This window comes from Henckelia pumila, chromosome 4 (genome assembly GCF_033568475.1).
Source record: "Henckelia pumila isolate YLH828 chromosome 4, ASM3356847v2, whole genome shotgun sequence".
NCBI lineage: Eukaryota > Viridiplantae > Streptophyta > Magnoliopsida > Lamiales > Gesneriaceae > Henckelia > Henckelia pumila.
Window position 1 is genome coordinate 27316515 of NC_133123.1, and position 14074 is coordinate 27330588.

At 29.0% G+C, this 14074-nt stretch overlaps 1 protein-coding gene across 2 annotated transcripts; it reads right to left on the reverse strand.

Moving 5' to 3' along the window:
• Positions 1-484: 484 nt before the first annotated feature.
• Positions 485-3272, reverse strand: LOC140866878 (cystinosin homolog). 2 transcript variants are annotated; one of them, XM_073271941.1, is made up of 8 exons: positions 3068-3272; positions 2825-2957; positions 2577-2666; positions 1731-1855; positions 1427-1469; positions 1157-1274; positions 1030-1079; positions 485-688 (listed from the first exon to the last, which is right to left on the reverse strand). In XM_073271941.1, the coding sequence occupies exons 1-8, from the start codon at positions 3184-3186 to the stop codon at positions 572-574; spliced, it is 795 nt and encodes a 264-aa protein (XP_073128042.1). In that variant the 5' UTR covers positions 3187-3272; the 3' UTR covers positions 485-571. The 2 variants fall into 2 exon arrangements, with proteins under 2 accessions (XP_073128042.1, XP_073128043.1); XM_073271942.1 differs by lacking the exon at positions 1030-1079 and having other exon boundaries at positions 545-688.
• Between the last annotated feature and the right edge of the window lie 10802 nt (positions 3273-14074).

The window sequence follows — 14074 nt, forward strand, 5'->3', positions numbered from 1 at the left end:
TTTTTTATAGACGTTCTTTATATTATATTAAAAAAATGCTAGATTTACATCTTATTGTGTACGTCTTAGCTTAGACTCACCTAAAATTTCGCTCATTAAATAAAAAATATCTATGATAAGAAATAAATATCTCGTTCGTCAAAAAAAATATTATAATTAATAAATAAGTGTAAACCAAGGTGTAAACTAAAGTTTATATCTACCGTTACCCTTACATTAATTGGTTATCAACAATATACTTTGATATATTATATCTCTATCTAAATTGTTGATTTATTATGTTTTGTTATTTTTTATTTTATTGTAATGATACGTGGATAGAAACAGTTTTTTAAAAACCTTTTCAATCCATTTTGTTATATATGTGTTGTGATCATTATATTATTGTTTGCTAATAACACAAGTTTAATAGATTAAATTTTTAACTATATATTTATTTTAAATCTATATTATATTTTTGTATCAATGTGCGATGCACGTTCTTTTGCTTTTATAAACAAAATGGAGCCAACATCAGTTCCACTCATCCAATTTATGTGGTTTCTCTTATGCATCATCCTGATTTCGGTCGTCAAAGAGGAGGTTCTGTGTTTACTGCATCGACAATGGATGAAATGATGGCATTCTTGGAAGGAGGATAAAGCACAAAATGCTGGATCGTGAAGATGATATCAAACCAAATACACACCTGCAAAGTCATATGTAAACATAAACAGAAGAGCATTTAAAATTTCTATTTTATCTGTATTTTAAAAAAAAAAAACAACAAAATTTTGCCACTCCAAATCCATTGAATCTTGCCCGGGATATGGCTCTCCCCTCCAGTATGCAGTATGCCGTCGAGGGAACGAGAAATTTTGATTGATCAATGGAAACCAGTTATCCTACTCATTAAAATTCATCCTCGTAGCTAGAAACATTAACCGGACTCGAATTTATGATTGAAATTTTTTAAAAAAAAAAAATCCCCATCAAGGGGCACACGAAGTGTAGAAATGGAGAAGATAAGAAAATGTGATCATTCCGTACAAAAGATAACAAAGTCTTGCCAGCGTTTCCATACAGGTTCACCAAGGACCCTGATAAGTTGAAGTCGAATAATCAGGGACAAGATGTGGTTCCAGTTCTATGAATGAACTTGATTACGAGGACTCACCTTGATCTAATGATTGCATCATCATCTGACACAAATTCATCGTGCTTCCAAGAAAATCAAGCAAAGCATAGCCAACGCTAAACCCGATTGTGCTTTTGCGTTGAAAGTTAAAAATAGCCTATAGTTCAACATAAATGTGAGTTATACCACAACATCAAATTATCATTGTTATTAAGAATAATTGTTTTGGAAGCATCCGAGTTGAATTTGTATGATGTATGATATGGAAAACCTTGAAGAGTGACACGAGACATAATATTTCATACTAACCTGAGGTATGTATTTGATGGTCGTCATGACAACTTGCAATGTGCTACAATCGTAGATCAAATGAAAGACGTTAAAAAAGCTCATAATTGAGGAAGCATGGTTGCAGAGGACATATCACATGCACGCCTATCTAAAGAACACTTGAAGATCACTGCTATGTCATTGTTTCTGTTTTTTTTTTACAAAAGAGGTTTCAATTTTTATGGTAAGAATAACAATAACGAGGATGTAGAATACATGTTCTATATGTATCATTTTTTACAATTGTCCAATTCATATGTAAAGAGCTCTTAAAGTATCTTACTTGAAGCAAGACACCAGCCAATACCAAGAATGACTGGGCAGAGCCACAAAAACACAAACTGCTGCCGAAACCCAGGCGAGAGAAATAACAGTAATGGCAATTTTCGATAGTTTCTGGTTTCCACGCTGTAGAAAAATAACAAGAACATAATGTCAACAAAAGTAACTCTATTGTTTAATATAGCAGAGAAGATTATCAGAAAGGGAAGAAGTTCTTGTATACTTGATACTGCTACTCAATCAACAAATTACATCCCTTATCCTAGTGTTGTAAAACCGGTGATGGAAAGGGTTTAGATTGAAGAAACAAAAGAAATTTTGACCGAGTGAATCAAAGTAAATGACTAAAGAGTGTTCTTGTCTTGTCAAAAATAACAACTTGATGCAGGATTAGAAGCAAAACAGTCCCCAATACAAGGTTCCAATAAATATCTCTATGTATTTGTCAATGCTAGCTAGCGAATTAAGAAGAGAGAATAGGAAAAAAAAATCGCAACGGACAAAGAAACACTCATCTTGGGAGAGGGTATCGTCGTGATAAAAGGTAAAGAAAGGCAGAGGATACTCACATGGGAGAGTCTCAAACCATAATATGTATCAAGCAGCACTAATGAGACACAATAACAATAATAATCAATGAGCAATAATAACTCACACTGAACTTGAATGGCTATGAAATTTTTGGGAATCGATATTTGAAATCCACTCAATTTCGACTTTAAATATCCAAATTCAAAGGCATACACCCAGAAGTAGCATCTTCATTAGATTCCAAAACAAAATGGCATTCTCATGACTCATATTAATCAAACAAAACTTTCATTCAATTGTGAAATCCACCACTTACATCATAGATCACAATTTGAAACAACGTTAAAGCAATCAACAGTACAGCGTAGATTGAGAATGCTACATCATTGGCAGCAACAGGTATCATCTGCAATGAAGAAATCAAAATCAAAAGGAAAAAATATTGAGCCCTTCTGCATATTCCATCATGCAATGGAAGAAATCTAATGAACTCACGTCCCAAAATCATAGCAGATTGCCCATTGATCCTCTTTCATAACAAAAACGTAGTTAACAAAAAAGTACCTGGTCAAAGCCAAATTTCAGGTGGTACTGTCTCTGAACGGAGGAGCTAAAGAAGAGGGAAGCATTGTATATCAAGTAAGATATGTGCTTAGTCACAGTAAACCCCACAAAATCGAAATTTAACCCCACCACACTGCAGAAAAACAAAAAAAAAACATTTCTTTAAGCAAACCAATCCAAACCACTCAGCGCCAGAAGCATGATTTAGGAGGAGGGCGGCAAGAAATTGAGAGAAACAATTACCTTTTCCTTCGGAAATTCAAAATGAATTGAGGGTAAAAACAGATAGCCCATGAGCAAAATGCAATCCAACCCAAAACATAGTACGCCACTTCCAGTCCAAATGAATTCCAAGCTGCCATTTTTATTTCTCACTCGAAGATTTTGAGCCAAGCACTGCCCGGGCTGTTCTATGCTACTGCCGGTGACGAGCTTTCCATTGCCTTTGATTGACACCTGTCCCGGTTCTGTTTTTTTTTTTAAAAAAAAATATAAATTTCTTCTTTCCTGTTTTTTTAAAATGTTTTCTTGTTACCCAAAAAGTGTCAGGTGCCCCTAATCAATTTTTTTATTCTTTGTTTTTTTTTTGTTTGCAATTAATCGTTCTCTCCTCCTTTTGTTTATTTTCAATTTTTTTATTTTATCCTTTTATTTTTTATATTATTCTTTATTACTTATATATTTATTATTTACTATGTCTTATCCATGTGTATTCCTACAAATTTGATATTATCTGTCATTTTAGGCACCGTTTGGTTTGAGTGATAGGATAAATAATATATAAATAAGTAATATAATGTAAATTAAAAATAAAAAAAAAATATTAATACATTATTTGATTTGATATATAGATTATAATTTATTTGATTTAATTGATGTAAAATTATTAATTAATAAATAGATAAATAATATGACGAAAATAAGGCAAAATTAATTAGGATAAGTTATACATAGATTAATAATACATCAAACCAAACAATGTCTAATGGTTAATATTAATATTTTTTTGCGATAGCTAATACTAATATATACATACATGGAATTTAACTTTGGATCATGAAACTAAATATCTTAAACTTTATATGATAAAATGTAAAAATTATCAACAAGTTGCATCTATTTTAAGAAATGTTGTAATCATCCACACAAACGGAACTTCATTATAATTACTTTCAATTTTTCAAATTTCAAAATATCTTTTTGTAACCTTATGTTGAAAATGAAAAATTAAAATCAGATATTTAAAATTACAAAGAAAATTGAAAAAAGAAAAAGAAAAAAGAAAAAGGAACTGCACGTTGAAACTATTTGTGAAATTAAATATTGTGCTATGCAAATTCAAGAAATAGTAAATTTAATATTGATCATCAAATTGTAATTTTTTTGTGAAAAATTATTAAAATTGAAATAAGGGAAGAAACAAGTTTATTTATTTTTATTTTTTATGATTTCTCATGAGACATTTTTTTTTTTAAATCCCTTATAAACTTTAAATTGTATTATATAAAATTTTATATTTTATTTCCACCAAAATTTAAGAGAACGGCAAATTTTATAGGAATAAAATGGTTAAAAGGAAGAGTAAATAATAAATAAAAAAATGAAGAAAGAGAAAATATATATATATATATATATATATATATATATATATAAGTGACACATGTCACGTTTTGAAGATAGGGGGAGTATATCTCCTGAATATAGGGATGGGCATCGGCTGGTTTGGTTTGGTTTTACTCTATTATGGTTCGGTTTTTTTGGTTTCGGTTTTCAAAATATTTGGTCCGAAACCGAACCATTTTATTACGGTTCGATCCGGTTTTTTTTGTGATACGGTCTGGTTTTTTTGGTCGGTTTTATACGATTTATGTAATGAATTAAATTTATTTTGCACGACTGCAAATATTAGTTTAGGGACAAAGAAAATTATGAATTTTTTAAAATAATTATGGATTTAAAACTAAAATAAAAACCAAAATATAAAAAGGTTACTATTTATAAAAAATTAAGAACTAAAATGATATCTCACTTGATGCATCTAATACATAATAGAAAACTAATAACAATAAAACATAAATTATTTCATTTGAATTAACAATATGAACTTCAATTAAAACAATAAAGCGACTATCAAATTTTATAAAAATCATATTTAATTAAGATAGACTTACATCTTGTAAGAAAAAAACATAGAAGTAATAAAAAAAAAGGCCCATTTGTAAGACCCAATAGTCAATATCCATAAAATTATTATTTTAATCAAAATTCGACCGATTCGATTTTTTCGGGGCATAAAACCGAAAATCAAATCGAAAAACCAGTTTTTATACATTTTAAAATCGAAACCGGCCGAAAAACTGAAAAAACCGAACCAAATAAACTGAATTTTTCGATTCGATCGATTTTTCGGTTTTAACCGAATTGTGCCCACCCCACCTGGAGGAGCATAGACTCCCCCAGCAGTCACACCGTAAATTGGGATTGTGGGTGAACTTTTTCATGCCACGTGGCAAAATTTACAGCTCGGGTGCGTTTAATTACTTGATTGGATGGAAAAGAAATCTTATGTTACAAATTGATAATGTTACACCAATTACTTCTTGCTATGTGTTTGGTAGAGAGAGAAATTAAATTTTAATGTAGTGGAATAACACACACTTGTCAAAAAATGATTGGTGTAACAGACAATGTTACACCAATTTGTAACAGAAGATTTTCTCTCGATTGGATGGGATAAAATCATATGCTACACTTGGTGCTACAAACCGTGCTACACTTTGCTAAAAACAACCCCGTTTGCACAAATTATTAAAAATTAAATTCATTAAACAACATGGATGAACAAAATATAATTAATCATTGATAAAATGTTCGATTCACCTATTTTTTCAATAAAAATAGGCAATAAATTGTGTCCCAAGCATGATAAATGAGTAAAACAATTTATTGATGATTTTTTTTAATTGAAAAAATAGGTGAATTAAAAATTTTATCAATGATTAATTATATTTTGTTCATCTATATTGTTTAATGAATTTAATTTTTAATAATTTGTGCAAACGGGGTTGTTTTTAGCAAATTGTAGCACGGTTTGTAGCACCAAGTGTAGCAGAGGATTTCGTCCCCGATTGGATGGGGGAAAAAATTATAATTATTTACCTGAAATTACAATTACATTAATTATCATGAATCAATCAAATTAATCAAGAGAGGGTTATTTACACTTCAAATTTTGTTAATCACGTTTCGCCTACTTTTTAAATTCATAAAGTAACCATAATACCCTTTATCACTCTAATTAATTTTTGATATAAATAGAACTATAAAAAACACCAAGAAATACTTTCCATTTTAACTAATATAATTCCATAATATGAAAATTCGATTTTCTTTCAATTAATTTTTTCTCAATTTAATATCAATAACATTTTTTCCTAATTTGACGTGTATGTAATATAATATTAGAATCTACTTTCAAAAAGAAATTTATTATATTACATGATATCATATTCAATATTTGTTTTATATTTTAATATAAAATCACGTCATTTGTGTTTCAGATCTCATTTAAATTTTACTTCGTTTTTTTATTAGCTAATTTATCATAACTACTCAACTTTTTTATTAAAAAAATATTTTTGAAATTATTTGTGATTAATTAAATCATAATTTTTATTGAGTTAAAAAAAAATTCATTTAAAAGAAACATGTAATGGTTCTTCTGAAATAGTTTCAATTTAACAAATTTTAGAATTTTTTTGACATTTTTATTATTCATTAAATTTAATTTAATTTTTATAATTCTAAAATTATTATTCTATTTTTATTGAAAACTAGAGAAATTATTGCACGAGATCAAATAATTTAAATATTAAAATAGATTTAAATAAAATTTATAATATGAAATAATATTGAAGATATTAATATTATTATTTAATAAGTATACATATTATATGGACATAAATATTGGCATGCTGTAAAAAATATTTTTGGTTATAGTTCATTAATGGGTAAAAGTAAATGAAATAAATTAAAAAATCATGTTATGAAATTTTATGAATAAAGTTCACGTATATTTACAAGATTTTTTATTGGGTGTATTTATGAAAAGGAATTGATTAGAATGATAAAGGATATCATGATCATTTTATGAATTTAAAAATAAAGTTGAAATGTAATTAACAAAATTTGGAATGTAAATAATAATCTTCAATTAATAAATATAAAAGTAACTCTGTCTGACTCTGAGTTATTCTGGTTTTTTTATTAAATTATTATAAAATAAAAAATAATAATGAAAATAATGCATTCTACAAAATTTTAGCGATCTATGACGATCCGAGATAGTCTTTCCCGATTCAACTTAATAAAATAATAAAAAAAAAAGCAAAATCGACCGGATTCAACTTAAAAATCGGCTGGACTGCCCAGCCTTGGTCCAACCGATTTTGATTTTTTTTTTATTATTATTAAGTTGGATCAGGGACAGTTTATCACGGATTCAACAGAGATGTCAGATTGTCAGATATTTCTGTTGACTTCGGGACAGACTGTCCCGATTGGAATAGATCAGTAAAAATTTTTAGAATGCACTATTTTCATTATTATTTTTTTATTTTATAATAATTTAATAAAAAAGCCGAATTATTCTGTCTCGATTGTTCCACATTTATAATCTAATTTATGTATTTAGTTGTATTTTTTGTTTACTAATATATCCTTATTAAACTAATTTCAAAAAAACATGCGACAATTTTTTAAGATAATTGAGGGAATAACGTCCAAAAAAATTTTGGGATAGAGGAAATATATTTATTACATCCATTAATTATTGTAATTTCATTTTTTTTCTCAATTTTAATCCACCAAACTAAATATATCATTATTTATCCATTACTTTTTCACATACAACTCAAATATTTTAATAATCATATATACATACATATATACAACTCAAATATTTTAATAATCATATATACACATACACAAATATATATATATATATATATATATATATATATATATATTTATATTTCTACTCTAAAAGAATGAATGGAGGGCAAAGTTTTTTATTGTGTATTGTCATAATTGCCCAAATTTTATTCATTGGAGTGTTAAATGCAAGGGGTGTTTTTTAGAATTGCATGAAAATTATAAGGACATTTGAGGAAGCACAATAATTCCTCTCTCTCCCTACATGGATTAATGGGTTAATAATTGAGTTTGTATTTATTGTTAATAATTGAATTTTTTTTATTGTGTCTTATTTTTATTGGGTTTTAATTGATGAAAAGTTTTTTTATTGTTGTTAATAATTGAATTTGTTTTTATTGTGTCTTATTTTTATTGGGTTTTAATTGAGGCAAAGTTTTTTTATTGTGTATTGTCATAATTGCCCAAATTTTGTTCATTGGAGTGTTAAATGCAAGGGGTATTTTTGAGTGTCTTATTTTTATTGGGTTTTAATTGATGCAAAGTTTTTTTATTGTTGTTAATAATTGAATTTGTTTTTATTGTGTCTTATTTTTATTGGGTTTTAATTGAGGCAAAGTTTTTTTTATTGTGTATTGTCATAATTGCCCAAATTTTGTTCATTAGAGTGTTAAATACAAGGGGTATTTTTGAGAATTGCATGAAAATTATAATGACATTTGAGGACATTTTTGGGTTTTTTTAATTGGATATGCTCTTGTGGATTATGTTATAATTGAATCATTTTTTTTATTATTTTTAATATTAATATTTATAGGTAATAATGATTTTTTTATCTTGAAAAATATAGAATTATGAGATAAATTAAGAGTAAAAAATTGTTATGACTATAATAATATAGTAGTAAGATACTAATAAAAATGATGAATTAATAATATTGAAATAGATAATGAATTACATAAGGATTGCAATAAATATAGAAATAGAAGAATTCACATACTTTTTGTACTATGACAATAAAATAACTAATAATTTAAAATATTTAATCAATATTTACACTTCTACAAAGTTTTTTTATTGTGTATTGTCATAATTGCCCAAATTTTGTTCATTGGAGTGTTAAATGCAAGGAGTATTTTTGAGAATTGCATGAAAATTATAATGACATTTGAGGACATTTTTGGGTTTTTTTCAATTGGATATTCTCTTGTGAATTATGTTATAATTGAATCATTTTTTTATTTTTAATATTAATATTAATATTTATAGGTAATAATGATTTTTTATCTTGAAAAATATAGAATTATGAGATAAATTAAGAGGAAAAAACTGTTATGACTATAATAATATAGTAGTAAGATACTAATAAAAATGATGAATTAATCATATTGAAATAGATAATGAATTACATAAGGATTGTAACAAATATAGAAATAGAAGAATTCACATACTTTTTGTACTATGACAATAAAATAACTAATCATTTAAAATATTTAAGCAATATTTACACTTCTACAAAATTTGTGTATAATATAATATATAGATATATAACATCACCATTAATTTTATGAAGAATAAGTTTCGTAATGTGATAATCTGTTAATAAAAGCATGATATATTAGAAAGAGAATAAAAAATAATATAAAATTTTTTGAACTCTTTAAACACAACATTTTAATTGGTTTTTAAAATATCATATTGCATTTGTAAAGTTAATCATATAATATAGCAATATAAGTGAAATCAAAAAATAAATTATTTCATATAGTTTTTTTGTTATTACAAATATATTATGTCTATTCACCTCTTATTTAATTATACAAATTCACCTTCAATGAATTGGTTTGAATAATTTTCTATCAATTTAAGAATACAAAATTTAAAACACATTTTGATAGGATCGAACACGGTGTGTAGAGGGGGGTGAATACACACTTTAAAAGATTTTTTGAGCTACAATAGCTCGGTTCTTGAAATATTTAGCACCGATGAATTAAATCGAGTTTGGTTTTCAAACCAAGCGGAAGACACTCGAAATAATCCTTCGTAGAAACTAATTTATCATTTTGTAAATCATTTTAAAAGGATGCAAGTTGATAGATGAAAACAGTTTAGTTAAAGCATTTTATCAAACACATAAAATGCTTCAACAATGCAATCTAAAACAGTAGCAATGAATAAATGCAAGAAATAAAGAGACTCAGATTTGTTTATGGATGTTCGGAGATTTCAACAACTCCTACGTCACCCCTTCTTCCTCCTCGGAAGGATCCACTGGAAGACTTTGATTTATACAAGACATTTGTACAAACCCAATCCAAGACTAGGACTTACCATTGCCTATCTTAGAACTCCTAGCCACCACTCGATTGTAGGCCGCAACCTCACAATCCGCATATAGTTTTACGTCTTTATGCCAAGACTACAAACACAATATTTAACGTCTTTGTGTAAAGACTCTCACTCAACTAATCTATGAAATACATCTCTTTTTTATATGTGAGTGTGTTGGGTGTGAAGAACTTGACTTTTCACGCTCAAGAATTTTGATGGGTTCTTCACACCTTGGGTTTTGCTCTCAACTAGCTGATTTCTTTAAGTAGGCTGCCCATACTTTTGATCTCCTTCAATAGCTTATGTTTGAACTCCAAGATGTTGTATTTATAGGCTCCAAGAGTGATATAGCCGTTAGACACAAAAATAGAGCCGTTAAAATACTTTTGTACTGTTTTTGTACCTTTTTCTGGAGCTAAACTGAATTTCACTAAACTGGTCTTAAGCGAAACTGATCTTGCTAAACTGAACTTTGGTGCGAAACTGGACTTGGAGTAGTTTGGGTGTTGTAGCAGTTGAGCGATCTTCAGTTTGGGTGGGTAAACTACTCTTGGTAAACTTCAGTTTAGGTAGTAGTTTAACAACTTCCGAGACATGTGATCAGTCTAGCTCTATATCTCTTGATTCGTTGATTTTTGGGCAAAGTGATGAATACAAAAGTTGTATCCCTTGATCTTAGCTTTCCAACGCCACCAGAATCAATCAATTCAGAATTCATATGAAAAATTTATGCTTGAAACACCAGAGCTGCACAAAATTTCGGTTGAGCACAAAATCAGTTTAGGAGCTAAACTGATTTTGGAGCAGTTTAGTAATCATACAATCAGTTTGGTATCATATCTCTTGATTTGTTGATTTTTGGGCAAAGTGATAAACATAAAAGTTGTAGACCTTTATCTTATCTTTTCACGAAATCAAGAATCACTCAATTCAGAGTTCATATGAGAAAGTTATGCTTAATAAACCAGATTGTTCCAGAAATTATGCTTTGCAGAATTTCTGTTCCAAACCAGTAACTTCAACGTAGTTTAGCATCTCCTTAGGATCCGATTCAGTCTTCGACTTGTCAATATGATTTGTAGATAATTGTCTCATATTTCCAACACATGGTGAATTGCTCCATTCGGATAATTGAGCTGCAAGATATGGCCAAATTACCAGAACTGCTTGAGGTAAACTAATGGTGTGTTTGCTGCTAAACTGATCCGATTCAGTTTGGTATTGCGACGTGAGTTTGGCCAAGATAACATCCGTTTTTGCTCAACTGACGTGGATACAATATGTTTCAAATTGAGTTTTCTTTGTAGTTGCTTTGGCGGCTAATCATTTGGATCACTGAGATGTAAGATATCATTGAAACACTGAAGCTCGCCAGAAATTCAGTTTAGCTAATTTCGAGTTTTGACTTCCATCTTGAGTTGACAATTTCACACTATAGTAAATATGTTAGAAACACAATAACAAGTTTTGTTATCATCAAAATCAAGATTGCTTGTGTTCCAAAAACCCAACAATCTCCCCCTTTTTGATGATCACAAAACTTGGATAAAAATATGAACATTTAAACTTAAGTAATGCAAAAATCATATTTTTATCTAACATATTTCTCCCTTTTTTGTGTGAATCAAAAAGATTAAAAAAAAACTCTCCCCCTTAAAATTATAATTAGCTCTCCCCTATATTTTATAAAGGTAGAGGGGTGACTAACTCATGAAAATAACTTCAATTAAATATGTATGCAAAAAATAAATTTTCATCCTCACTTGATTATTTTGGTAAAAGAGATCGCATTTCGGGACAACAATACCGAAACAAAAAAAAAAAAAAAGAGGGAAGTGTTTGAAAATATCACATTCTATGAATTTTAGTCACTCACAAAGATCAAGAGATAATTAAAAATTGACTTGACCAAATCATCTTCCATATTTCTCTACTTTTGCCACCATATATAGTCAACAAGTATAAGTAGATCAAAAAGTTGTAAAATATCATTGTGATCCCAAAACAAGTAAGCTTATGATGTGTCCCTTCAATGAATGATTCTAAAAAGATTTAAGCATGTAGATGGTATTCACATAGAAAAATAATGATCTCACAATGATATTATTTCTCCTCTTTTTCACAAACACAAGTGATTAGTTATGCAAGTAGAGAAAGTACATTGGAACTCAAATCATTTTTCGAATAAACGGATTTGATATTTGAAATTATAAAGCGCAAGTATATGAAAGATACAATTGCAAGTCAAAAATCATTACTCTCCTTATCTTTATAATATGATCATAAAAGAATTTTAAAGAGCAAACAAAAAGTGTTGTAGTATATGACATTTCATAAATTTTAAATTTTCAAAAATATGAAATGCACAAATAGTTTCAACACAAATAAAACAAGTTGAGCAACTAGCAAACTTCATCAAAAATTGACAAATATAACTCGAACCGCCAAGCAACACAAAGTCAAGATTGATATACCAACTGAAATATTCATAAATCATTTAAGCGTCCCTTTTATATATTTAAGCACAACTATTGATGCAAGGGAATTGACTAGACATGCTTGATATCAACAATATGCTAGCACAAATAGAACATCATATTGGCAGTCAACTCAAGTGCTCTTCTCAAAGCTAATTTAAAAAATGAATGTACCGAGTTTTCTTGACAATGTATGGCTGTGATTCAAGGTAATAAGTCTCTTAAATTGATGAATGCAACATCCTTGAGCTTCTGGACAAAAACACCAACTCATGTCCTATGCTCTGTTTTCTGCGACAGCACACCGGTTTGAATTCAAAGAATAAACTGCTTTTTTCTCGTGCATAACCAGGCTGCAAATTTTATACCGCTGCAATACTATACGAGTCTAGTTTTCAATGCACAAAGCGGTTTGTCGTTTGGAGACTTGAGCAGAGAGTTATGCCATTTTTCCCAAAGTCGCTACAAGTTGCCAGAAAACTCAACTATGCATATATATGTTAGAAAAGTAATGAAAAACGAATTTTTAAGATCAAAATCAGTTTCAAGTTCTATTTCAAGAACAACCCTCTCTGATACCAATTGATAGGATCGAACATGGTGTGTAGAGGGGGGGTGAATACACACTTTAAAAGATTTCTTGAGCTACAATAGCTCGGTTCTTGAAATATTTAGCACCGATGAATTAAATCGAGTTTGGTTTTCAAACCAAGCAGAAGACACTCGAAATAATCCTTCGTAGAAACTAATTTATCATTTTGTAAATCATTTTAAAAGGATGCAAATTGATAGATGAAAACAGTTTAGTTGAAGTATTTTATCAAACACATAAAATGCTTCAACAATGCAATCTAAAACAGTAGCAATGAATAAATGCAAGAAATAAAGAGACTCAGATTTGTTTATGGATGTTCGGAGATTTCAACAACTCCTACGTCACCCCTACTTCCTCCTCGGAAGAATCCACTAGAAGACTTTGATTTATACAAGCCATTTGTACAAACCCAATCCAAGACTAGGACTTACCATTGCCTATCTTAGAACTCCTAGCCACCACTCGATTGTAGGCCTCAACCTCACAATCCGCATATAGTTTTACGTCTTTATGCCAAAACTACAAACACAATATTTAATGTCTTTGTGTAAAGACTCTTACTCAACTAATCTATGAAATACATCTCTTTTTTATATGTGAGTGAGTTGGGTGTGAAGAACTTGACTTTTCACGCTCAAAAATTTTGATGGTTCTTCACACCTTGGGCTTTGCTCTCAACTAGCTGATTTCTTCAAGTAGGCTGCCCATACTTTTGATCTCCTTCAATAGCTTATGTTTGAACTCCAAGATGTTGTATTTATAGGCTCCAAGAGTGATATAGTCGTTAGACACAAAAATAGAGTCGTTAAAATATTTTTGTACTGTTTTTGTACCTTTTTCTGGAGCTAAACTGAATTTCACTGAACTGGTCTTAAGCGAAACTGATCTTGCTAAACTGAACTTTGGTGCGAA

What these genes read in the sequence shown, in the direction of transcription:
- LOC140866878 (XM_073271941.1), bottom strand. Translation starts at nt 3,186, where the DNA reads ATGGCAGCTTGGAATTCATTTGGACTGGAAGTGGCGTACTATGTTTTG. An exon ending in CCATCAAATACATACCTCAG is followed by an intron (nt 1,275 to 1,426) that starts GTTAGTATGAAA and finishes GTTGAACTATAG; the next exon opens with GCTATTTTTAACTTTCAACG. An exon ending in GCAAGACTTTGTTATCTTTT is followed by an intron (nt 689 to 1,029) that starts GTACGGAATGAT and finishes ATGACTTTGCAG; the next exon opens with GTGTGTATTTGGTTTGATAT.